The sequence below is a fragment of the Eubalaena glacialis genome, chromosome 9 (genome assembly GCF_028564815.1).
Source record: "Eubalaena glacialis isolate mEubGla1 chromosome 9, mEubGla1.1.hap2.+ XY, whole genome shotgun sequence".
Lineage (NCBI taxonomy): Eukaryota > Metazoa > Chordata > Mammalia > Artiodactyla > Balaenidae > Eubalaena > Eubalaena glacialis.
Genome location: NC_083724.1, coordinates 82,679,934 through 82,705,204, shown reverse-complemented (window position 1 = coordinate 82,705,204; position 25,271 = coordinate 82,679,934). Strand labels below are relative to the sequence as shown.

Below are 25,271 nucleotides of genomic sequence, written 5' to 3'. Positions count from 1 at the left end.
AGCTCAGGCGACTCTCACAGGAATGCTCGGGAGAGGCACCTCTAGCCCCAGCCTGGGGTTCACACAAATGGAGTGGTCCTCACAGCTCAGAGGAAGTAGGAGAGAGGAAGCAAGAAAGACTAGGCACTTACTTTCCCTACAAAACCTCTCTGTATGTTTCTCCATTGCTTTGAACTATTTATTAATACATGACAGAAGCCATTTCCCTATTTAGATGGTTCTGCTGGGAATTCCACACCATCACCCCCCTCCTCCTGAGGTAGATTAAAAAAAAGTCAGCTTTCAAGATTTTATACTTGGATTTCAGAAACTAAATTACATTACTGCGTCTGGTGAGACGGCGCCATTGCCTCTTCCTATCTGCGTGCTCCAGGCACTGTGAGGCCGATAACATCAGTGTGTCGAAGCGGCTGGATCCAGACAATTTGCAGCTGGCTGGAGCTGGGCCAGAGGCGGGTGGGTGGCAAAATTCTCTCAGAATCCAAAGCAGCCCTGTGTTGACTGTAGACTGGGATCCAGGATTCTCGGGTTCTCTCCATAGACCGTCAGTTCTCCTATCTATAGAGAGAGGACTTGTCTTAGCCCCACCTACATGTAACAGGGAGTTGATAATTACTCTCTTAAACATTGTAGTAGGATAAAATCACCAAGGATCCAATGCTTAGGTTTTCATTGGAGTGAAAGATAGAAGGGAGTAGGGGAAAGAGTGGAAGTTACAATATGAACAAGGCAGATTCCTACTGCCTATGAAATCAGGTGTCCATATAGAAGCCAAAATACTCCTGGAAATGGTTATTCTGGGCTTCTTAGAAGCCCAGATGTGAGGCCTTGTAACTAACTGTCTGACCGCTACAAGGTTGTGGAGTGAAGAAAAAGCATTATTCCCCTGCCAGGGGACATAGGAACTTTTTGGAGTTTCCTTTCTAATTGTAACCAAGATTTAACTCTACAGAACAAGCATCCCTTTCACAGCAAAAAATTTCCAGCTTGTTGGGTTGTTTCTAATGCATCAAATGGCATAAAACATCCATTCAACTCTGGCAGCATTCATAGACCTATTTTTGTAAATAGCCAAACACAGGCCATCTTCTTTTTTTTTTTTTAATAAATTTATTTTATTTATTTATTTTTGGCTGTGTTGGGTCTTCGTTGCTGCACGCGGGCTTTCTATAGTTGCGGCGAGAGGGGACTACTCTTCGTTGCAGTGCACGGGCTTCTCACTGCGGTGGCTTCTCTTGTTGTGGAGCACGGGCTCTAGGCGCGCGGGCTTCAGTAGTTGTGGCCTGCGGGCTTAGTTGCTCCATGGCATGTGGGATCTTCCCGGACCAGGGCTCGAACCCATGTCCCCTGCATTGGCAGGCAGATTCTTAACCACTGCACTACCAGGGAAGTGCCTCTTCATCTTCTAAACATAATTTTTTTCAGAATGCAATAGGCCCCCAAAGTCAAGGTTTGTGGAGAAGTCAGTCCGACCTCATTGAATTTGCCAGTCCTCTGCCCTAGTGCAAGCCTGGCTTTCCTATACCTCATTGCCCTGCCCACTCACCCATGGGTTCTGGTGTTTGGATGCAAGAGACAGAAAAACTAGGATCTACACCAACTCTAACTGTACCATTTCTTAACTTTTCTCACAGTGGAGACATGCAGTTTAGACTCCATTACTGTATCTGATTAGTAATTAAGTCAAAAGACTCTTCAGTTTTACTTTATTTTTGCAGAAAAGTATTATTGAAGGTTTTAAAAGTGAGAAATCATGATCACTAAATAATCATGATCACTCAGAGTATAGGTTCTAAGATTGAGCTTCTGCTGGATGTTTGTGGTTGGTGGAGCAGGTGTTCCAGGTTCTAGAAAAATCTCAATGCAAGCTCTTCCTCTGGGAATCCCTCTGTTCTGGATTCCCAGGCTGCTCCTGTTAAGTCTCTGCAGGCTTCCTGCCCAAGGACTAGAAACCCAGGGTCTTTTTTTTTTTCCTAATAAATTATTTATTTTTTATTTTTGGCTGCGTTGGGTCTTTGTTGCAGCACGTGGGCTTTTCTCTAGTTGCAGCGAGCGGGGGCTACTCTTCTTTGCGGTGCACGGGCTTCTCATTGCGGTGGCTTCTCTTGTTGCGGAGCAGGGGCTCTAGGCTCCCGGGCTTCAGTATCTGTGGCACGCAGGCTCAGTCGTTGTGGCTCGCGGGCTCTAGAGTGCAGGCTCAGTAGTTGTGGCGCACGGGCTTAGTTGCTCCGCGGCATGTGGGATCTTCCCAGACCGGGGCTCAAACCCATGTCCCCTGCATTGGCAGGTGGATTCTTAACCACTGCGCCACCAGGGAAGTCCCGAAACCGAGGGTCTTTCCTGCTTTTTTCCATCTCCTGGGGTGGATGACCCAAGGTAGTCAGGACTGTGGTGCAGCCAGAACTTGGGGCAACTGCACACCCCTCTGCTTGCTGTTATTTTGAGGTTGGCCAGACCCTGGTCAGAATCCCTTGCCTTCAGCCCACTCTTGCCCACACTTCCTAAGAAATAGCAGACCTGCCTTGTTCTCTGGACCATGACTGGACTTCTCTATTGAAGGGTTTCTCTCTGTGGGGAGTCTCAAGCCTGCCAAGGATCAAACCCATAATTGTTGAGAACAAAATTGTCTTTGCTGAAATGTCAGCAAACCAGAGAACAAACAGTATGTCTTGAGTTCTCTTTCTCGATGTCTTTGAACAGCTGGCCCCTCTCTGCTGGCTCTTTCCCCCAGCCTCAACCATCCTGCAGTCTCACATTTTCCTTCTCAAAACCTTGTCCTTCCCTGATGTCCATGACATCAGTTTCTCCTTGGTCCCCTGCCTCTCTGACCGCAGCTGTCAGTCTTCTTCTGCCCCCCACTTCAATTTTGGTGTTGGCCAAGTTCTTTTCTCCAACCCTTCATATTTATAGACATGCATACACACACCCCTGCACAAAACAAAATCATTAAACTTACTCTTATTTCTGCTTCTCTGTCATTTGGTGGCATCACAATTCACACAGGCACCTGAGTCAGGAAGAAACCTGGGAGTTATCCTTGCCTATGTCTTCCCCTCAAACCCAGATCCAATCAGCCACTGAGCCCTGGCAGTTTGACCTCGACATGTTTTTCTTCTCCATCCCCTTTTCTCCAACCCCACTGATGTTGCCTTTTTCCAGCTTTTATCACCTCTTGCAATGCCTCTTATCTAGTGCCCTGCCTCTAGTTTAATCATTCCTTCTCATTCTCCCCACACTGCTCCCAGAGTGATCTGTCTCTATAAATCTGACGATGGGCTTAAAATCCTTCAATGGCTCCCCATTATTTCCAGTTAAAGTCCAAAGCCCTGAACAGGACTTACACAGCCCTTCATGATTTTAAGCCTTCATCCCGTTCTAGTCTCATCACCTGCCACTTCACCCTCTACCATTTAACATCCCAGCAAAATTGAGCTATTCCTTTTGCCATATAGTCATGCGTGTCTTCTTCCCCACTACTTTCTTTTCTTTTTTGTTCTCTATTCCTTTCTTCATCTGGTTCACTTCTACCTCACCCTTCATGCTTTAGCTTTCTTTGAAGAAGTCTTCCCTAATTCCTAAGGGTGGGATAGATGCTTCTATCTTGTGTATCTAAAATACTCCATACAAACCTCTGTTCTAGCCCTTGGCATATTATTAAAATTATCTGCTTATTCATTTACCTTACTTACTGGCCTGTGAGCTCTTCATGGGCAAAGACCACATTATCTTTGTATCAGCAGCACCCAGCACAGTTCCTAGAATATAATATAATAGAAAATGTGGGACCAGAACTGACTTAGTGACTGAGACCTTTTTATCTCGTTTTCTTGTACTGCCCTGTGCTTTTCTCTCGTGGGCTCAGCATTCACAGTTCCCAGTGCTTTTTCTTGCTTGCTGCTTCCTGCCATTCTCTCTCTCTCTCCATCTTGAGTTATTGACTGCTTCAATGGCTCTAATATTTTCTTCCTATGGAGAACTCATTGAGCAGGAGGCTGGTGATGAGAGAGCATGCATGCCATTTTCTAAAGAGGGGCTCCAAGTATCGGCTGAGCACTGGAGACATGATTAGACTAGTACCAGCCTTCAAAGTGCCTGCTTTACAAGACAACAGTCCCACGGCTGTGTAAGTTCTAATGTGTTGTTAATCTCATGACTTTATCTGATGTCTCTGAGGAGGGGCTGGGATATTTTTAAATGAGCAAATTAGATTCAAATCCTAGTGCTACCACCTTCAAAGTGTGACTTTGAACATATTGCTTTATACAACCTGGTTCTGCATTTTTAAAACAGGAATGATATTTACCTTACTTGGTCTTTTAGGAGGATTAAATGAGATAACATACATAAAGCGTCTAGCACCATAGCTATACATATAGCAGGTGTCCAAGAGATATTGAACAATTTGATAAATTCCAGAAGAACCACACCTGGGCTAAGTTGTTCTGAGCAGCTCCCTGCCTGGGCCCAGCCAGAGCTCTTAGCAGAGCTGCCTCCCCAACATGAGCTTTGGGCAGTCTCCCTAATCTCCTCCCCCACCAAGCCATCATGCTGTCTTCACACTAAGAATGTAACCAGATCAAGGCTGGGGCAGAGAGCTCTTTGAGGGGCTGCCTGCGCATGGTGTAGGTGTAGAGGGGCTGGCCTAGAGCCTTGCTATTCAAAGTGTGGTCCCTGTACTAAGAACACTGGTATCACCCGGGACCTTTTGTGAAATGTGGATACTCAGGCTCCACTCCAGACCTACTGAATCAGAATCTGCATTTAAACACCATCCCCAGGTGATTTGTGTGCACATTAATGTTTAAGAAGTACTATCCTAAATTTTATTCCCTGTTATCAGCGTACGTAAAATTTTGGAAGCTACTGTCATTAAAGTAATGTGCACTAAAACTGAAAAAAAAAAAAAAAAAAAAAGGAAGTACTATCCTAGAGGTACACAGATAGGCTCAGCAGGTATGGAAGGATGTAAGCTGTACAGGTGTGTCAGAACTGTCTAGAAGAGATGAAGCCTGCTCGGGTGTCTTCAGAGCAAAAGAGGTGTTCCTCAGAGGCGTGGGCTCAGAGCTACAGGGGGTCTTTGAGTAGGTATTGGTTATTTGTTGTTTCAGGGTCCCTTCCTATGGATGCCTCAGGAATGAGGTTGTACCCTTGAGTTATCCATTCAGTGTCACTGCACCAGCCAGGGAGTGACAGGTGGGCAGGGAAAGACTCTGTCCCACCTTGAGCCTGGGGAGCCCTCCAGCAGGGACCCCAAGACCATCTAACTTTGCAGATGAGTATTGTTTCCCTGAAAAGATGCATAACCAGCAACTGGCTGGCTTCACAGCTGAAAACTTGCCTTGAGCTTGTGCTAGTCTAGAATCTCCCCTTCCCCCTACTCTTCCACCACCAACTGGCCACTCGAAGAACTGACTTCTCTAGGGAAACTCAGATAGGGTTCATGAGCCTTTATGGCTCTTCTTCCCTTCTCTGACCTCCTCCACTTCTGAGCTGGGCCCTGAGCTGCCAAGAGCCCTTAGCATTGACCTCCCTGCTGCACAAAGCAGGCCTGGTGAGAGTGACTGCTTGAGGCAGTGAGGGTTTGTTTCACCAGAGCTACCATATCTTCCTCTTAGGACTCTGAATCCCTGTTTGCCTTCCCAATAAAAACACTTCCCAGCCAACCACCTAGAGCCTCTCGACCCTTCCCTGTGGGAGAGCTGTCTGTGCATCTCAGTGGTAAAGGAAGAGCCCCTGATGTACTCAACCCACTACATTTCTGTACTTGACCCACAGAAATGGGGTGGGCTGAGTGCCCTGTGGCAGAGTAGGGGTTGTACTAGCAGCAGCATTAAAAAGTAGTAAGAATACGGACTTCCCTGGTGGCGCAGTGGATAAGACTCCACGCTCCCAATGCAGGGGGCCTGGGTTCGATCCCTAGTCAGGGAACTAGATCCTACATGCATGCCACAACTAAGGGTTCACATGCCACAACTAAAGAGCCCACATGCTGCAACTAAGGAGCTGGTGAGCCGCAACTAAGGAGCCCACCGGCCACAGCTAAGACCTGGTGCAACCAAATAAATAAATATTAAAAAAAAAGAAGATTAAAAAAAGTAGTAAGAATAGAGTCCTAGTCCCAGGGCTAAGCCTCACCAGTCATTGCTCTAAACCCTCTTGCCAAAGTATCCATTGACCCAATAGCTGAGCCTCTGCTTTGATCAAGCTCCTTCCCAGGCCTGACCCTCTTTGTCAGGGAGGATAACAAACCTCCACTGCCATCACTCTCTCCTCTGTGCTCCCACCACCCTTCATGTATTCCTACCTCCCATGCTCCTCTCTCTGCATAAAATAGGCTAATTTGTGTGTCTGTCAACTCCCCAAAGTTTGAAAGTTTAGACTTTCAACTAAAGTCCTCTTGGCAAGAACCAGGTCTTGGTGTTTTTCCCTTCCCAAAATGCATTGTGCCCTGCCTGCCCCTTGTTGGTCTTCAGTGAACATCAAGTTTTTTTTAACAAGTTGCAAGCTCTCCAATGCTTAATTATTGGGATGACAAAAAGGAAAGAACAGGAGACTGCTCTGGCCAGAGAGCTGAGTTTTAGAACTGCAAGTTGTCTGTGTGAGCAGAAAGTGATGCTTGCCAGGCATAATGGAGATTAGAGAGTTAGAAGAGTCTGAAAAGGAGAGGAAAGGCAGGGGCAGGAAATGCCACAGAGAGGAGCTATTTGATACCAGCCCTCAAGTCCATTGTCCATCGCAGTTGAGTAGCTCTTTACTCTTCCAAGGCCAGAGGAAAGGGATCAGAGATGGCAGCTCTGGGAAGGCATCCCATAGACTTTCAGACTACTACTTTGCTTTCTTGGGAAATCAAGGAGTCCAAAAGATTCAAGAACCAGTGCCGTCCTGGCTCAGTCTCTTGAGTAATTAATTGAAGCTTATCAAAAATCCTCAAGTGAGATTTGGAGCCAAGATCCAGATGAGATCCACAAGTATTCTGGGCCGAGACCAAATGTCAATGTTTGTTGACATTTCTCTTGCTTCAGCTTCCTACCATGTGCTGACTGGATGAAGGACCAGTCTCAAGAACTCTCCAACCAAATGCCCTCTATCAGTTCCTTGGCAGCATCTCTCCTCAGTGTTCTGTGCCTCCTTCCTTACACTGGGGAACTAGAATCCACATCCTGGAAAGAAACTGAAGGATCCTCTGGACCACATTCCTTAAAGCTTTAGTATCCCTGAACATCTGGTCCCCTTCTTTCCCTCCTTTGGGGCCTGCCAGAACCCCAGATTCCCTTGCCTCGCCCCACTCCCTTGATTTTATTTTTTTAATAAATTTATTTATTTATTTGTTTATTTATTTGGCTGCCTTGGGTCTTTGTTGCTGCGCGCAGGCTTTCTCTAGTTGCGGCGAGTGGGGGCTAATCTTCTTTGTGGTGCGCGGGCTTCTCATTGCGGTGGCTTCTCTTGTTGCGGAGCATGGGCTCTAGAGGGCGGGCTTCAGTAGTTGTGGCTTGCGGGCTCAGTAGTTGTGGCTCACGGGCCCAGTTGCTCCGCGGCATGTGGGATCTTCCCAGACCAGGGCTCGAACCCGTGTCCCCTGCATTGGCAGGCAGATTCTCAACCACTGCGCCACCAGGGAAGCTCCTATCAAGAATCTTAAAAGCGCTCATGCTTTTTTACTTAGTAATTCTACTTTATTTAAGAAATCATCCTAAATGCAAATATATATGGATTTCAGTGTAGCATTATTTATAATAGTAAAAAAGTGCAAGCCACCTGAATGTCCAAAATAAGTGAACGGTTAAAAAGTTATTGCACATCCCCTCTATGGGTATTATGCAGTCATTAAGCTGATGGTTAAGAAAGCTATGTAAAACTATGGAGAGTTGATTATGTCCTAATACTAACTTTTTAAAATAGAATATAAGATACAGTGTGTTTTTCTTTAAATGTTGTTCTATGCCTATTTATTAATTGGTACTTACTGATTACAGTAACAAAATCCAACTCAAGCTAGTATAAGCTAAAAAGGCAACTAGACAGTAAGGACACTAGATTTTCTCATAGTATCTAAGGACAGGCATGAGGTCAAACCTTAGATGGGCAGGGCAAGTTCTGGAACCAGAACCTGAAACCTAGGGAAGACTTTCTCTATCTCTTGTGTTTGCTTCTTTCTGAACATCAGCTTTATTCTTGTCTCCCTGCCCAATGGCCTTCTCTCCTACCTAATCTACAGTCTTGAGCTTTACATCTCCTTATAGTCCCACTTCCCAATTCTGGGGGAGACTCTGATTGGCTCCGCCTGGTCTAAGCAAGGGCAAGACCACACAGAACCAACATGGTACCTAGAAGCCCACCCCTGTGACCATGAGGACAAGAGAAACACCAGCTCCCAGAGAGGGAAACCCCCTAGTGTTGCTACTGTAGTATACACAAAAGACTCAAATACACTAGAACATTAACGAAGATTACCTCAAAGTGGTAAAACTCAAGGTGATTTTTAAAAAATTTTGGCATGTATTACTTTATAATAGAAAAATCTATTAAACTCACCATGGCTAAAGTTGTTACTAGCCATGGGGTTCTGCATTTTGGTTCTCCCAATGACAGCCACCACAAAGATACTAAAGCTTGGTGGTGCTTGTTTTTGGTAATGAATTCCATCCTAGGAGCTGTTTAAGGAAACAGAAAATCTTCAGCTACACACAGGACTAACTTGAGTTCTTGAACTCTAGCCCAGCCATAAGAATCCTTTCCACTTCTTTCTGGGGAACTTTGCTTTATCCCATAATGCTGTACAGAAGTGTGGTGTGTGTGGAGAAAGTGTGCTTTCCTTCTCTACTACCAGCACCCAGTCCAGAGCTGAAAAGGAATGGACACTCAGTGTGTTGACTTTGTTTGAATTGAGTCTTCTTTTAGAGAAAAACCTTGAAGATTGAGGGGCTTTAGACTGGTAAGAGAGGCCTCCCTGAGTTCGACAGGATCCTCTGCCCCGTCTCCCAAATTCAGGCTTCACAGACTTCCCCAGCTCTTCTGTTCTTCTTCCCCTCTTTGTAAGAGCTACGAACAGTATTTGGAAAGACTGTCTCCCTTATGTTTCCCTGATTCTCCTTCAGATATCCCCCAAAAGACCTTATGCCTGAGAGAGGTCTTTGTCCTTCCCTATAAGTGGGGCCCCTAAGGGCCCACTTATGTGTCCCAAAAGGATTGAAGTCCTGGCCAATTGCCTGGCAATTCAGGCAGCTCCTGGAGAAATCCTGGTGAAGGGGGACATAGGGAATAAAAGTGGGAGCTGCCCAACAACTGGACTCAGGAAATGGGACTCAGGACTTCAGATCGTACCACAGAGCAGGAACTGTCATTGGCCAAATAATTCTCTTTTTTTTTTTTTCCACATCTTTATTGGAGTATAAATGCTTTACAATGTTGTGTTAGTTTCTGCTGTACAACAAAGTGAATCAGCTATATGTATACATATGTCCCCATATCCCCTCCGTCTTGAGCCTCCCTCCCACCCTCCCTATCCCATCCCTCTAGGTCATCACAGAGCACCGAGCTGATCTCCCTGTGCTATGCAGCAGCTTCCCACTAGCCATCCATTTCACATTTGGTAATGTATATATGTCAATGCTACTCTCTCACTTCATCCCAGCTTCCCCTTCCCCCCGCCCAATGCCCCCAAGTCCATTCTCTACGTCTGCGTCTTTATTCCTGCCCTGCCACTAGGTTCATCAGTACCACTTTTTAAAATTCCATATATATGCGTTAGCATACAGTATTTGTTTTTCTCTTTCTGACTTACCTCACTCTGTATGACAGATTCTAGGTCCATCTACCTCACTACAAATAACTCAATTTCGTTCCTTTTTATGGCTGAGTAATATTCCATTGTATATATGTGCCACATCTTCTTTATCCATTCATCTGTTGATGGACATTTAGGTTGCTTCCATGTCCTGGCAATTGTAAATAGTGCTGCAATGAACATCGTGGTACATGTATCTTTTTGAATTATGGTTTTCTCGGGGTATATGATGTGCCCAGTAGTGGGATTTCTGGGTCATATGGTAGTTCTATTTTCAGTTTTTTAAGGAACCTCCATACTGTTCTCCATAGTGGCTATATCAATTTACATTCCCACCAACAGTGCAGGAGAGTTCCCTTTTCTCCACACCCTCTCCAGTATTTATTGTTTGTAGATTTTTTGATGATGGCCATTCTGACCAGTGTGAGGTTGGCCAAATAATTCTCATGTTGAGGTGTGGAGTCAGAGAGAGATGAATGCCTTAGAGGCTGAAAGAACAGCCATCTGCAGGGAAGTAGAGAGATCTAACCAATGTCTAGACTGCTACTGAATATTCTTGGACTGGAGGTTAGGTTTTTGCCAAGCCATGGACATTGGATACAAAGGCATAGTGTTGCCTTTTTGGGACCTCCCTCTAAAATACTGAGGTCTAAACATGCTTATTACCACCCATTGCCAAGAGATGTTTTCGGGGAGTGGCGTAACCCTGCAGGGGACCACAGCCCCAGGTAGCTTCTGAGCTGAACAAATTGTGACAGAAACAGAGTTGGTCTTTGATACCCTATCTTGCATCATCTACCTGTCAGAGAGTGGCCTGATCTCCAGATCTTTCCCTGTTTTCCTGCTTCCTTGTCAGCACTACCGTTCTTCCTGGCCCTGTTCCTGCTCTAATTCTGTCCTGCTTCCTGCTTTCACCCAGGGGAATTGAACAAGGTACAGACATGACTCTATTCCAGAGGTAGCCTTTCAGTATTTCATAACTCAGAACTACCTCCACCAACTCCCTCCTAGAACTAGAGGAAAATTCATGTGTGTTAGGGGAAGAAAGGTTAGATAATGTTGGTGCAAACACTTTCCTTCTTCATACCTCTTTCTAAATCCATTTCAATTTCCATCTTCTGGAAAATTAGTGCTTGAAGGTGAGGACAGAGGTTACCTTTCCTGTGGGAAAGTGAAAATTGAATCATGTCGTTTGAATCATCTGTGCTCAGTCCACAAGACAAAGGCAGAATTGTTCAGCACCACGGAGAGTGCCTTTCACCCTGAAGATGAGATCAAGGGTATTTGTCATGAGGATTGTGTAGCTGGGACCCCCACCAGTCTGATCTCCTTCCACTCCTGGCTAGCCACCAAGTGTCCCTCTTTTCCTCAATCCCTTAGCATTCAGCCCCTTCTTTTACTTAACTAGGCTTTTAGGAATGAACTCCCTTAACTTTCCACCCACCTTTCTGCCTCCATGTTATCTGCATCCCCCACCCATCTTCACCTCCCTTCCATTTCAGCAAGGAGCCTTCCTCCTCTGGTCTGATTCTGGTTCCATCTTCTCTCTTTTTTTTTTTAAATAAATTTATTTATTTATTTATTTATTTTTGGCTATGTTGGGTCTTCGTTTCTGTGCGAGGGCTTTCTCTAGTTGCGGCAAGCGGGGGCCGCTCTTCATTGCGGTGCGCGGGCCTCTCACTGTCGCGGCCTCTCTTGTTGCGGAGCACAGGCTCCAGATGCGCAGGCTCAGTAGTTGTGGCTCACGGGCCCAGTTGCTCCGCGGCATGTGGGATCTTCCCAGACCAGGGCTCGAACCCGTGTCCCCTGCATTGGCAGGCAGATTCTCAACCACTGCGCCACTAGGGCAGCCCTCCATCTTCTCTTGACTCCTCAAAGACCATGCTCCATCAAACATCTCCTTGTTCACCCAACTTCCTTCCCTTCCGTCTAGGACAGTGGTGAGGTGTTCCCTAGCTCCAAAGAATCCTTCAACTCCAAAGCTCCCTCTGACAGTCATTCACTCTCATTCCTTCTCTTCTCAGTTTAGCTCCTTGAAAAAATAGCCTGTGTTCACTGTCTCTACTTCCTCATCTCCTATTCCCTCCTAAATCCCCTGTAATTTGGGCCCTGTTCTTACCATTCAACCAAAACTCTGTTTGCTGAGGCCACCTGTGACTTCCTTATTTCTAAATATTGTCTTTATCTTATGGACTCATGTGTTTATTTGACCCTGTTGATTTCTTCCACCTTGAAACTACTTGAAGGTCTCCCTAGATCTTTTCCTACATCTCGTCTTTCTGCTCCTACTCAGTCTTCTTATTCCACTCATTCCCTAAGATTGGATGCTCCTCAGGACTCCATTCTTGGCTCCTATCTCCTCTCACTGTGCTCATTCTCTCTGAGGAGACTTACTCTCCTCTGTGGGCTTCCATCACCACCAGTCCACATCTCTTTCCTGAGATCCTAGACTCAGTTCCTACTGACTAATGATGCCATCTAAGTGTCCAAAAGACACTTCAGGGCTCAACATGTCCCATACTGAGCTCATCTGATTTTCCCTGAGTGTAGTTATGCCTTCTCCTGCATTGTCTGTTTTAGTAATTAGTGCCCCTTTCCCAATTACTCCAGACAGAAAACTAGGAATGTCTGGACTCCTTCTTCTACATCTTATCTCTAAAGTCTGTCACTCTACCCTCTTTAACATCCTCCTTTCTGGCCTTTTATCTTCTGCTTCTGCTTAGTTCAGGTCCCTGTCATCTCTTGCTGGCACTGTTGCAGTAGTTTTCTAACCTTCAGTCTCATTCCCTTCCCATCCATCTTCTATATGGCTATGAGAGGGTCCTTCTCCACCTCAGATCTGATCATGTTACTCCCCCACTCAAGGCTTCACTGGCTTCCCCATCATATTCTGAGTAAAGAACAAAATCAAGACCCATCCTCTCCCGCAGTCTGAGCCCTCCTGACCCCACAACTTTATTTCCTGCCACTTTTCATCATGCCTTCTAGATTTCAACTATAGCAAAATACTGTTCCTTGAATATGCAATGCTAGTTTCAGGTTTCTGAGCCTTTGCAGATGTTCCCTGAACATCCTTCCTCCTTCCTCTTAAGCTAACTGGTGAACTGATGTTTTGAGATCTTTTCAAGTGTCTTCCTCTGTGAAGTTTTTTCTGACTACTTTGTTCCTTTCCCTCTACTTTTTTTTTATTTTTATTTTTTATTTATTATTTATTTATTATTTTTATTTTTGGCTGTGTTGGGTCTTCGTTTCTGTGCGAGGGCTTTCTCCAGTTGCGGCAAGTGGGGGCCACTCTTCATCGCGGCGCGCGGGCCTCTCACTATCGCGGCCTCTCTTGTAGCGGAGCACAGGCTCCAGACGCGCAGGCTCAGTAGTTGTGGCTCACGGGCCCAGTTGCTCCGAGGCATGTGGGATCTTCCCAGACCAGGGCTCGAACCCGTGTCCCCTGCACTGGCAGGCGGATTCTCAACCACTGCGCCACCAGCGAAGCCCTCCCTCTACTTTTATGGCCCTTGTTACATTTACTGAGAATTACTGGGAGTTCCTCAAGGATGGGCCTATTTCTGTTTATCTTTATGAGCCCCAGGCCTACCACTGTTAAATAAATGAGAGAAATGCAGCATAATGAAGTGAGGCGAGAGAGGAGACAGAATACCCCCTGATCAGGCCCCTACTCACCCTGTGGAGGGAGCATCTAGTCCACAGACACCTTCCCACATAAGCCAGGCCCCAACACGTGTGGTGCCAGGGCTGCTGCTGTGGACCAGTCACTGCCAGGGCACATTGTTCATGATTGTGTGGGTCCCACGGAGCCTGTACTAATAAAAACTTTATAGCTAGCACAAATGTAGTGCTCAGTATGTAGTATACTAACTACTATTCTAAATGCTTACATATTAAGCACTAGATTACATAGTATCACTTTATCCTCACAGAAACCTTTGACATATGTATTAGTATTAGTCGCACTCTACAGATGAGGAAACTAAATCCCAGATCACACAGCTAGTAAACGGAGGAGCCAGGATTTTCTTTTTTAAAGAGGGATCTTTTTTTTTTTTAATTTTAGAGGATTTTTAACTTTTTAAAAACATTTATCTGGGCTGCGCCAGATCTTAATTGTGGCATGCGGGATCTTTGTTGCGGCGTCAGAGACCTTTAGTTGCAGCATGCAGACTTCTTAGTTGCAGCATGTGGACTCTTAATTGCAGCATGCATGTAGGATCTAGTTCCCTGACTAGGGATCGAACCCAGGCCCCCTGCATTGGGAGCGCAGAGTCTTATCCACTGGACCACCAGGGAAGTCCCCAGGATTTTTTAAAAGAATAGTCTAAATTGATCTCCCTGTATTGTTTTCTCTGTTTTCATGTAAATTTAATAAGTTCTATAGTAAAGCATTGTTAAAAGATTTGACTAAATCAATGTTTTAAACCCCTCCCCCACCTTTTTTTAAAAAGCAATAAAACACTTTCTTCAACCAAAATCTTGCAGAAAGGTTGATATGTAAATGAAATCAAAACGGATCTATTCTGGTTGAAGGCAAGCCAGATCCCCTCCTATTACTCTCCTCTCTCACTCAGCCCTGCCCAAGGCACAGGGTTCAGGAAACACAGTTGAATGAAAAGCACTGGACCAGACTAACTCTTAAAGATTCTTCCGGCACTTTTTCCTTCCTCTAGTTATACTGGCTTTGCATTGGCCATTAGCCTATATATTCTGTCCCAGAAACAGTGAGATTGAGCTATTAATCATTTCTGTAGTCTTTGGAGAATTTGTATGCAGGGTTGTAGAAACATGGGTTGCTGTTAGAGATGCATTTCAATGTCTGTCTCTGCTGACTGTTTATTAATAATCTTGCTAATCGCTACTCTAGTTCCTGGATCTAGCTAACACTGTCAGGTGTCCTTGGGGGGCATTTTAAATTCTCCCTGATTTCTTGGAGCCAGATGCTTCCTTCTGCCTGGATTCCTCTCTGATACTTATATTCATGAATATTTCACATTTAATCTCCCTGATTACATTTCCATGTGATGGTCATGGTGCATTGGCTGCATGTCTCAGGAAAGGCATACAGGAAGCCCATAGTAAAGGCTTCAGTTTGCAGGCACAGTGCCAGAGATCTTTGTTCCTGCCACTAAGATGGCCTTCTATCATGGACAATGACGGGGAAATGCTGAATGGTGAGTTTGCATGGGACCTCTCAGTCTAAGGCTTTGCACCCTGGCTCTTGACCCAAAGGGACTGGCAGTTTCACTCAGGGGTCAAATGCCACTAGGACCTGCCCAGTGGCCGCGGGGACCAAACGTGGGTCCCTGTGACCAGAGTGGCTCAACAGCTTCCCAGCCCCCCATCCCTCCTGCACCATCTCCCTCCAGCCTAGTACCTCCAGCCTGAGAGAAGAAACTCTGATGAACTCATCTGCACTGAGGAGGGAAAGTTAGCCCCAAATGCCTGAGAGCTTGAGTTCTTAAAGTTAGCTGTTGGAGGAGGCAGAGATGATGGTCAAAGAGGCAAGACGAGCCAAGGGGCATAGTGTCCTGGAAGCCAGGGGAGGAAACCATTTCCAAATGGATGTGGTATGTGTGACATGTGACAAACGCTACAGAAAAGGTAGAGGAAATTGGAAATCTGCCACTGCTTCCCTGGTAGGGCTCCACAGGCACGTTTATGGGTTTTACCCTTTGAGAAGTCCGCACTCAGGCTCCTTTGGGAGTGAGCCCTCCCTGCAGCCTAGAGCTCAGCCGTCAGGTCTCCACGTTCCCTACAGGCAGCACTTGCGAGGCTGTTTTGGCCACAGAGAGGCACGTAAGGGCCACTAGAGGCCTCCTGCTCCAGGGCTGCAGGGGGCAGATGCTGCCAGTAACCAGTCTCCCAAGAAGGAGCTGAGCCAGGGAGGCAGAGGATGAGGGACTTGGAAAGACTGTGGCATGGGAAGTTGCCTGGGATGGAGGCACTGCAGCTCCCCGCCCCCCACCCCACACCTGTTCTACCTTCTTGTCCCATCCCCCTCAAGGACAGCTAAGGATGGAAATCGGAGCAGACGACACAGGCCCAGGTTCTGCCCGCGGGAACTCACAAACCACTATGGCAACACAGCCCACCCTGAGCCTTGCACTCTAGGTGGCCTAAGGAAACATAGACAAGGCCAGGATTTCCCTCCCAAACATTCTAGACTTTTCCCTTTTCCCTTAGTGACAAGCGTGTTTTCATCCCCACTGCTTCATTCTAAAGGGAACAGAAACCACCCTAATGGCTAGATACCCTTCCCTTGACGGGTCACCAGAAGCCACTCAGATCCCTGGGCCTGGAGCATTCTGCCTGCCTATCTGTCTGCGCTCCCTGTCCCCAGAGGCAGAGCAGGCACAGCCCTGGATCCTCTCTGCAATCCTTAGGCCTTAGGCATACCGCCTAAGGCAGATGGTTAGGGTGGCAGCACCTGTATCAATGGTTAGTCATCAGTTTCTCAGGGAGAATGTGAATGGCTCCAGCCCCTTCCAACTGACTGAGGCAGGGCGGGCCAAGGCCCTGGATCTTGTAGCAGAGATTTGGGGTGTTTGGGAGGGAATAGTGAGGCTAGAGTAGGACTCTGGGCAGCACGGCACCCATCGCAATGGTTAGAAGTCAGTAAGGAGGGCAGTGAGGGAGATCGAAACAGTTGCAGACCCTGGACGATGCACGGGATGCATGCTTTCCTACCTTCCTTGTTATCTGCAGTGTCAAGCTCTGTGTGGGCAACACAGGACTAACTGGCCACCAGCTGATTTGTCATTATTTGTCTTCTCACATACCATTCCCAGCCAACCATTTATTTAGGTTCTCACAGGAGACACTCTTTAGGACTCATCTGTGAAATGGAGACGTCCTCATTAGAACTGCTGTGGCTGCAGCCTTGAAGTCTAGCCTGGCTTGGACAGTCAGTTCTCTGGATCCTGTGAAGGGATCATCCAGTGCTAGGGGAAACAGAGGGAGAAGGCCTGTCTCAGGGAGCACCTACCCTGACCTAATGCAGACTTAAACTCACAGGAATCTGGAAAGATCTTTCCAAACAAGTACATAGGAAGGGCCCTGAGGAGCAGGGCAACTAGTATAGGAGGTTGGAGAAGGTGGTCCTTTGGGTTTAAGGAATTGCGGTAGGCTTCCTGGGGGAGGTGGATCACACAGGACTTGAAAGATAGACACCCAGGTGGGTGTAAGTAGGGCTGAGATGCTTGGCTCTTCCACCCAGCTCAGTGTCTTCCTCCCGTGGTAGATGGGTCTGTCCCTCCCTCCCTGAATACCCTGCCTGCTGCCAGGGAAAAATACCTCCAGAGGACAGGTGAGAGCAGCCCCCTGTGTTCACTCCCTAACAGCTCCCTATCTCTCTGCTTTCTCCCCCAGGACCCAGCCGCCGCCTCCATCTCAGACGGAGACTGTGACGCCCGGGAGGGTGAGTCAGTAGCCATGAATTACAAACCATCCCCGCTCCAAGTGAAGCTGGGTGAGTGTGTCTGGGGGGTGAGGGAAATGTGGGGAGTGGACAGACAAGGTGCTTTGGGCTGGGTCTACAATGAGGTACCACAAATAAACCAACTCAGGCTAGCCGATTCCAAGACTCCAGCCACCAAGTCATTGGCACTGCCAGGCACCTTATCTCCTGCAAGGCCAAGAGGGAAATTACAGTTCTCTACAGGAGCCCAGAACTCTAGAGGCATCTCTGAGGCCAAGAAGGCTCCAGGTATTCCAGGGGATAGCTGCAGGGGTAAAAGCATGGAACCCCAGAGAGTGGGTTGCAAGTCCCATCAAACACTGGACCAGGCTAAGAGGAAGCTGCCTTAGAGGTGGGGTGTCAGTTGCTATGTCTGAGGGGTAGAAAGGAATGAGGCTCCCAAAGCCTAGAAGCTGAGCCCCTCTCCCCATTCCTATGTCAGCCTATCTGGAGATCTCAGGATCTCATCGGCTCCTGTTTGGGGGGAGCTTTCCCATAGTTTCTTAATAAACCCAAATCTCTCCCCCACTTTCCAGGGTCACCTTTCCCTTGGGGGTTTATCTCACGTCCACTCCAAAGTCGGTTTATGCTACAGCCTGCTCCTTTGAAGTCACATGTCTCCCAACCATTGCCCAGAGCTCCCGCAGCTGCTGCTCTCGCTTCACCCAACGCCGAACGCTGCGTCTCTCCCTTCAGGGACCAGTCTCACTCACCCAAGGCTGCCGTGCATAACAGACTTGTAATTAAAAATTTGCTTTCAGGGAATTCCCTGGCAGTCCAGTGGTTAGGACTCCGTGCTTCCACTGCCGAGGGCCTGGGTTTGATCCCTGGTCAGGGAACTAAGATCCCGCAAGCCACGAGGCGCAGCCAAAAATAAATAAATACAATAATTAAAAATAAAAAAATAAAAATTTGTTTTCACGAAGAGAAATTATAACATAGTGCATCCAGGAAAGAGTTAACAATTAAATACAGGCCATCACTATCCTTCAAAACTTCTCTGCCATCCCTGCCACCCTCCTGCCCATCTTTCTCCTCAGGCTCCAGCTGCCCATCAAATACTGGGCCCCTCCTTAGTCCTGAGAACCCTTTCCCATCTGTTCTAAAACATTCTCCCTCTGCAGCTGCCAGGACTCCTTTTCACAGAGTCCTGTTATGTTATTCAGCTTTTTGTTAACCTTGTTTTTCTCCTTCCAGACCAAATCCGGGGAGCCCCTCAGGCTGTATTTCTAAACAAGAGAGCAGTCCTCTCAGTGGAATTTGTTCATTGTCCCAGGACGCCAAACTCAAACTGTTTTTGAGCAGCCAGTTTTATTTGCTTATTATTGTTTAATTTAACAATACAAGTATATTAACAAGTATAACTTCTCCTTTACTCTCGCCCATCATATCCTCCTCCCCAGAGATCATCATTCCAAGCGTTTTTTAGTTTTTTCATTTTATTTTGTATTTTAACAAAAGTGGTATCATACTGTACATATTTTCTGAAACTTTTTTCATTTTTGTTTTTGTTTTCCACTTAATGTCTTAGAACCCCTTCCAATATCAGTGTATAGAGAATGACTTCATTCTTTTAAATAGTTGCATAGTAGTCTGTAGTTTGGTTTTCCCAGTTTATTGTTAGCATTTTTTCAGTTTCAAACAATTCCAACATGCTTTTAAAATAACACTTAAGGGCTTCCCTGGTGGCGCAGTGGTTGAGAATCTGCCTGCCAATGCAGGGGACACGGGTTCGAGCCCTGGTCTGGGAGGATCCCACATGCCGCGGAGCAACTGGGCCCGTGAGCCACAATTACTGAGCCTGTGCGTCTGGAGCCTGTGCTCCGCGACAAGAGAGGCCACGATAGTGAGAGGCCCGCGCACCGCGATGAAGAGTGGCCCCCACTTGCCACAACTAGAGAAAGCCCTCGCACAGAAACGAAGACCCAGCACAGCCATAAATAAATAAATAAAATTAAAAAAAAATAAAATAAATAAAATAAAATAAAATAACACTTAAATAAAATAAAATAACACTTTTTTGTCCTGCCCATTACATTACCACCAAAGCTCCTCTAGAAAATTCACAACCTTGTCCCAGCTGCACTGAGGAAAATCCCCACCAGGAACTTTAAGGCAAATTGCACCCCCTAGAGGCTTGGGGTGGTAATGGCAGGTGCTGCCTGCTGGAAAGGAGGTGGAGGCAGGTTTGAGGGAGTCAGATGAGCAGTGGCAAAGAAAGAGGGTTAGAGACTGGGAGATGAGAGACATGGAGACATGGAGGTCGAGGAAATTCCAGAGTCACAGTAGCTGGAAATGCCCATCCCATCCTTCCTCTCTGGAGCTTGTGGTTATTTTATGAGAGCTTTCCCCTGGCAGTCCTTTTTCCTACATCAGGGCTGAAATGACGAGGAGGAATGGGTAGCCAGGCCTCCTCTAGGGCCCAGGCAGCAACTGGCTACTGGTAACAGGGCCACACATGAGGCAATGGGTCACCTGGTTGCCAGCCCCATGAATCTAGTAGGCTATGGAGCCTCAGAGAATTCAGAGGCTGACAGATGAGTCAGAAGTAGTCTAGGCAGAGGGGCTCCCCCAGCCTCCTGCCAGCCCCATGCTGCCCCTCCCACTCCACAACCTTCAGTGGCTTCTTTTCCTTCTGCATTAATCCCTAACCCGTCTATTTGGCATTCAAGGCCTTCATGCTCTGAGTCTGTAATCAGAGGGAGCCCCCAGCCCCTTAGCACAGGACCTGAGACATGACTGGTGACACAGATGTTTGCTGAATAAATAAATGACTGAATAAATGTATCCTACATTTCTAAACTGACCTCCCTCCATCTTCACCCCTCCATCCCATCCACATCCACACTTATTACACTCAACTTCTAAATGCATTTTTCTATACACTATCCCTCCTTACTAGAATGCCCTCCTCTCTCCATCTCAAGGTGTCACCTGCAGGAAGCCCTGCCATCCTTCTGCTCTGTCTCTCCTGCTCCAACCTTTCTCTGGAATCAAGCACACACTAGCTGCCCCACTTGGGAGTACAGCTCCTGGAAGACAGGGGTCAGCCTCCTCATGTTGCCCCCTCGCTATCTGCCTCAGGTTGTGCAGAGCCAAGTACTGTCTCTCCTGAGCAGCAGGGCCTGGAGTTGGATCCCTGCCTCAGTTCTTAGAGAAGCAAGGGGTTTCACCATGGAGGCCCAGCCCAGGCTGCCCCGAACAGTAAGGCAGGGTGCCCCTGGGGGCAGGACACAGCTTCCTTCCCGTGTTCCCCTGCAGAGAAGCAGCGGGAGCTGGCCCGGAAGGGCTCCCTGAAGAATGGCAGCATGGGGAGCCCCGTCAACCAGCAACCCAAGAAGAACAATGTCATGGCCCGGACAAGGTAGAGGCCCCCACCGCTCCACCCCACCAGGGCCCTGCCAGCCAGCACCTATCTCTGCTGGTTCTGAGCCTCCTGTCTTCCCTCCCTCCTCAGGCCCAGCTCCTCTCTGAGAGGAGAGAGTCTCGCAGGATCCAAGGTGGCGAGGGTGGGGTGGGGTAGGGGTGAGGGAGGTGGTCGGCACGGCCTAACCCAGTTCCTTGCCAGGCTTGTGTGCTTCAGTTGCCAATCCAGTCCCCAAAATTCTCCACCCAGGCTGGTCGTCCCCAATAAAGGCTACTCCTCGCTTGACCAGAGCCCAGACGAGAAGCCACTGGTAGCCCTTGACACGGACAGGTGTGTACAGAGACATTGGGGCAGCCGGGCAAGCCACAGCAGCCTGTGCAAACACACAAGTGGGCTGTACAGGACGTACTTGCTATATTGTCGGAATTGGGGTGTTCCTCAGCCGGGAGCTCTCCAAGTGTGAACCCCCCCAAGGAATGGAACTTTTTACCTGGAGGTGGGGGAGAACAGAGATAGGAAAAGGGATCTATGCAATCTACTGCTGTCCTGGGACAGCTGATCCAATGGCTGCCCCTAAAATGGGCCCTGATGCCTTGCATGGCACCCTGCCCCCTCTGAGGAAGGCGCCCTACTGCTGGGAACATACCTGGCTAGATCTGGACTTTGGGAAAACCCAACAAACCAGGGTAATTTGAGCCTAGAAAAAAAAGGAGGGAGGGCTCTGGGGGATTTAGGAGGCTAAGGGGGGCAATTAATTTAGAAGGGTGGAGCTAGGGAACCTGTCTTAAAACTGCATTCGCACAGCAAGCACAGTTTTTACTGAGACCGTGCTGTTTATTTGGAAGTGTCGGGGAGGGGTGAGGTATTGACTGATGGCGGTGGGGGGAGGTAAAGAGTTTTCTATTTAATATCTGGGAGTCACTTCCTCTCTGTCTTCTTTCCCCTGCGGCCAGTGATGATGACTTTGACATGTCCAGATATTCCTCCTCTGGCTACTCCTCTGCTGAGGTGAGGCCCCATCCATTCCCGTCCTAAACACACGTAAGCAGGACCACCTCCAAGAGAAGGGGTAGGGCCAACGCCAAATCACACCCTGAGAGGAGCAGTGGGCAAAGCTAGGCGGAGCCCATGCGGGGGCGGGGCCTGGGATAAGATCTGGCCGGAAAGAAAGGTGAGGCCTTGGACTCCGCCTCTAGTGCCGGGAGCCCAGGGTTAGGGGCGGGGCTTGGACCCGGGTTGGAACAGGGCCCTTACCTAGACGACACCTTACGGGAGTGGGCCTGAAATGAGGGCAGGGCCCGAACAGAGGCAGGACCTAAGGTGGGAAGTTGCCCTTAGAATGGGGTGTGGTGTGTAGCGGGGCGGGGCCCCGGGAGGACGTGCTTGTAAGGGAGGCCGGAACTGAGGCTGGGGCCGAGGAGGTGCAAAGCCTGGGGTTTTGGAGAGACCTGGGACGGGACGGGCTGGGCGCCGATGGCCTGGGCATGTGGCCCCGGCCCTGCGTGGTGTCTCCAGATGGCCCCGAGCCTGACCTCCCTCCCCTTTGCCTACAGCAGATCAACCAAGATTTGAACATCCAGCTGCTGAAGGACGGCTACCGGTTAGACGAGATCCCCGACGATGAGGACCTGGACCTCATCCCCCCCAAGTCCGTGAACCCCACCTGCATGTGCTGCCAGGCCACGTCCTCCACCGCCTGCCACATTCAGTAGCTGGCGGGGCCGCTGCGGCCGGCCGGGGTGGGGCCGCCAGGGGCCAGGTTGGACCAGGCAGGGGCCAACCCCTCCCCAGCTCGTCCACCTGCCCCCGGCCCCCGCGCCCCCTACAGCCGCCAACCTCGTAACAGTCATTGCTTCCTCCTATGGTAGGACGTGTACCTCTGTGTGTTCATGGAGCCGGAGAAACCAAAACCGGGTCTCTCTCCACCCCCGGGGGTGCTGAGGAGGGGAGGGGGCGGTTTGTTCAGTTACTTCGGGGACCTTGCCCAGCATCCTGCCCCCTCCCCAAAGCTGCAGCCCAGTAGAGGAAAGGGGTGACTGGACTGCAGGGAGGCCAACGGTAATGAGTGGGGGAGGGATCACAAAGCCAGGGGTTTGGACCCACCCACGTGAAGCCATGAATCCCCCAGCACCAGCCAAGGAAAGGCGCTGGGAAGGAGAAAGGCCCAGGGCAGTAGGGGCAGGGCCCAGCCCCTTAGAGCCGCCTCCACATGCCCCCCTGCTGGCCCACGTACCATCTGCGTTTCTCCCCTCATCTCTAGATGGGAAGCCTGACAAAGCTGCCCAGTGGGATATTGTCCCCCACCCCTCGGGGATCACTGCCTTCTTTCTCCTCTTTGCCCCATTCACCCCCTTCCTTGCTCTCTGGATTGTGTGGAGGGTGAGGTGGGCCATAGAGACAGCCAGAGTTTAGGGTGGTATGATCTGCCCTCACCTGCCCCTATAACTAATGCATCTATCTCTCTGTGCCCTGCCTCATCCCCTCACCCAACACACACACACACACACACACACACACACACACACACACACTCTTACACTTCTGTTCTGTTCATTGGTCTCTGTCCCGGGCTGGAAGCAGGAGTTAAGGCTGGCCTCGAATGCCTCATTCCGGTCTCACTCTAGCTCAAGATCCCAGAGGCTGCTTCCCAGGAAGACTCTTCAAGGAAGCAAGCCTAAGAGAATACAGTGGCTGCATGTGTATGGCAGGGACAGCTTGGCAGAACGTGTGTGTGCCTGGGGCTGTGAGGGCGTGTGTCTACATCTCTGCATTGGGCCTGTGTCTCCAGATGTCTGCGGCGTCCGCGGTGGGGAAGTGACTGTGTGGCCTGTTAACAGTGTGAGAGGCTGCTCAGCAGTGCAGTGGGCTGGCGGTCCGAAGTCTGGGTTCTGGTCCTAGCTCTGGCACTCTCCCCGTTACCTCCAACAAGCCACTTATATTCTCTGGCTTTCAGTTCCCTCCACTGTACAATGAGCAGCATCTGAAATTATTTTTAAGGTTCTTCCAAACCTGAAGGAATTTCTTCATAGGAATTTCTGTGGAGGTGGATAAGGAGGTCTCTGTGTGTCTTTTGAGTACATCTGGTGGCTTCCTGAGTTGCGCGTCAGTGTGGAAAAGAGAGGGGGAAGTTCCTGTGGGACCTGCGTATGCCTGAATACAATCGGATCTTTTGGGAAATGCTTGAGTGTGTGTCTGTGTGTGTCTGTGGATGTGCACGTGTATGTGGTTATCTATGGTGTGTGTAGCTGTGTGGGGTGTCTGAGAGTCAGAATGTATGTACTACTGCTTCTGCTGCTGTTACTTGGTGGTGGCAGGGGTGGGCGTGGTTGCTAGAAAAGCTGAGGATGAAAATCAAGAGGGAGAAGGTGACCAAGGCCCTCCCCTGGGCCTGGGCAGTATAGATCTGCCCCGTGCGAAGGAAAGCAAAAGCACAGATAGCCCACGCCTGGTCAGGTCTATGCCGCACAAACCCCGTATCCCAGGGCCACTCCTCCATGCTGACCCCCCACACATGCTGCCCAATCCACTCTAATATATACCACTCACATGCTGCCAGCGTGCACAGGACACACCCACAGCCCAGTTCCTGGCTGCCAGTCCTGGGAGGTGGGAGTTGGAAGGGGGCGAGGGCAGTGAGAAGAGAGAGGAAGGCTGCTGGCTTAGGAGGGGTAGCACCTCTCCCTGCACCACACCCAGGGGCTGCCAGCTCCTGAGTGCTGAGGTGCAGCTCTCCACCCTCAACTCCTCCAACCCACGCCTAACTCCTCCAGTGCAGCGACCCTGGTTAGATGATGAGAAAATGCCAGAGGGAGGCAAGGACGGAGAAGGCACCTGCAGGACTCACAAGGCCCGTACTGGCCCCCACCTGAGCCTGTTTCTCCCCCCCCGACCCCGGTCAGCATACCCACCCCCCATCATCTGGGCCCCAAAACCAAGCTTCCTACTACTACTACCACCACCACCCCGGCCTCCTTGACTCACCCTTCGAGAACATGGGTACCTCCTCTTTTCCAGGCAGGGCCCCCGCCAAGGCTCACTTAGACTGCTGCCTTTGCTGCTGACATGCTGTGTGACTCTGGCCCACTGCTCAACCTCTCTGGCCCTGAGGAATAAGGGAAAGGCTCCCTCCCCACAAGATATACCTAATTCCCTGGCAGGCAAGGGCTTCTAGCTGAGGCAGTGTAGCGAGTGTAGCGGAGAGAAGTACGAAGCTGGCAGCCAGCACTTTCTGGGTCTAGGGAGAGTGCATGGTCCCCTCCTTCCCTATGTGGGAGGTTGGAGGGGAGGAATTGAGGCCTTAGTTTGCCCCCTGCCACCCTTGCCCCTTGTAGATACTGCCTTAACACTCCCTCTACCCTCAGCTCTGGCTGCCACCCAGCCAGGTTTCTCCGTGCTCACTAATTTATTTCCAGGAAGGTGTGTGGAAGACATGAGCCGTGTATAAAATTTTTTTTAACATTTCCATCGCAGTATTGACCATCATCCTTGGTTGTGTATCGTGTAACACAAATAATGATATTAAAAGCATCAAACAAGCCAGCCTCAGCTCCCTACCTGGGATGGGGGCAAGGGGCAGATGGGCCGGGAAGGGCAGAGGACCGATCCTCTGAACACACATTTCACCCTACCTCCACCTGTGGGCTCCCAGGCTAGGC

General features: G+C 49.0%; 1 protein-coding gene across 4 annotated transcripts in view; it reads left to right on the top strand.

The window, feature by feature from the left end:
* Positions 1–25,152, top strand: part of FAM219A (family with sequence similarity 219 member A) — a 54,016-nt gene extending 28,864 nt beyond the window's left edge. Inside the window, exons 2-6 of one of the 4 annotated variants that reach the window (XM_061200520.1) lie at positions 17,162–17,210; positions 20,511–20,613; positions 20,866–20,946; positions 21,570–21,624; positions 22,173–25,152. In XM_061200520.1, the coding sequence (XP_061056503.1) occupies positions 17,162–17,210; positions 20,511–20,613; positions 20,866–20,946; positions 21,570–21,624; positions 22,173–22,328 (444 nt within the window). In that variant the 3' untranslated portion in view covers positions 22,329–25,152. Of the gene's footprint in view, positions 1–17,161; positions 17,262–20,510; positions 20,614–20,865; positions 20,947–21,569; positions 21,625–22,169 lie in introns of all 4 variants that reach the window. The other 3 variants (XM_061200519.1, XM_061200518.1, XM_061200517.1) reach the window with 3 other exon arrangements.
* Positions 25,153–25,271: the final 119 nt, after the last annotated feature.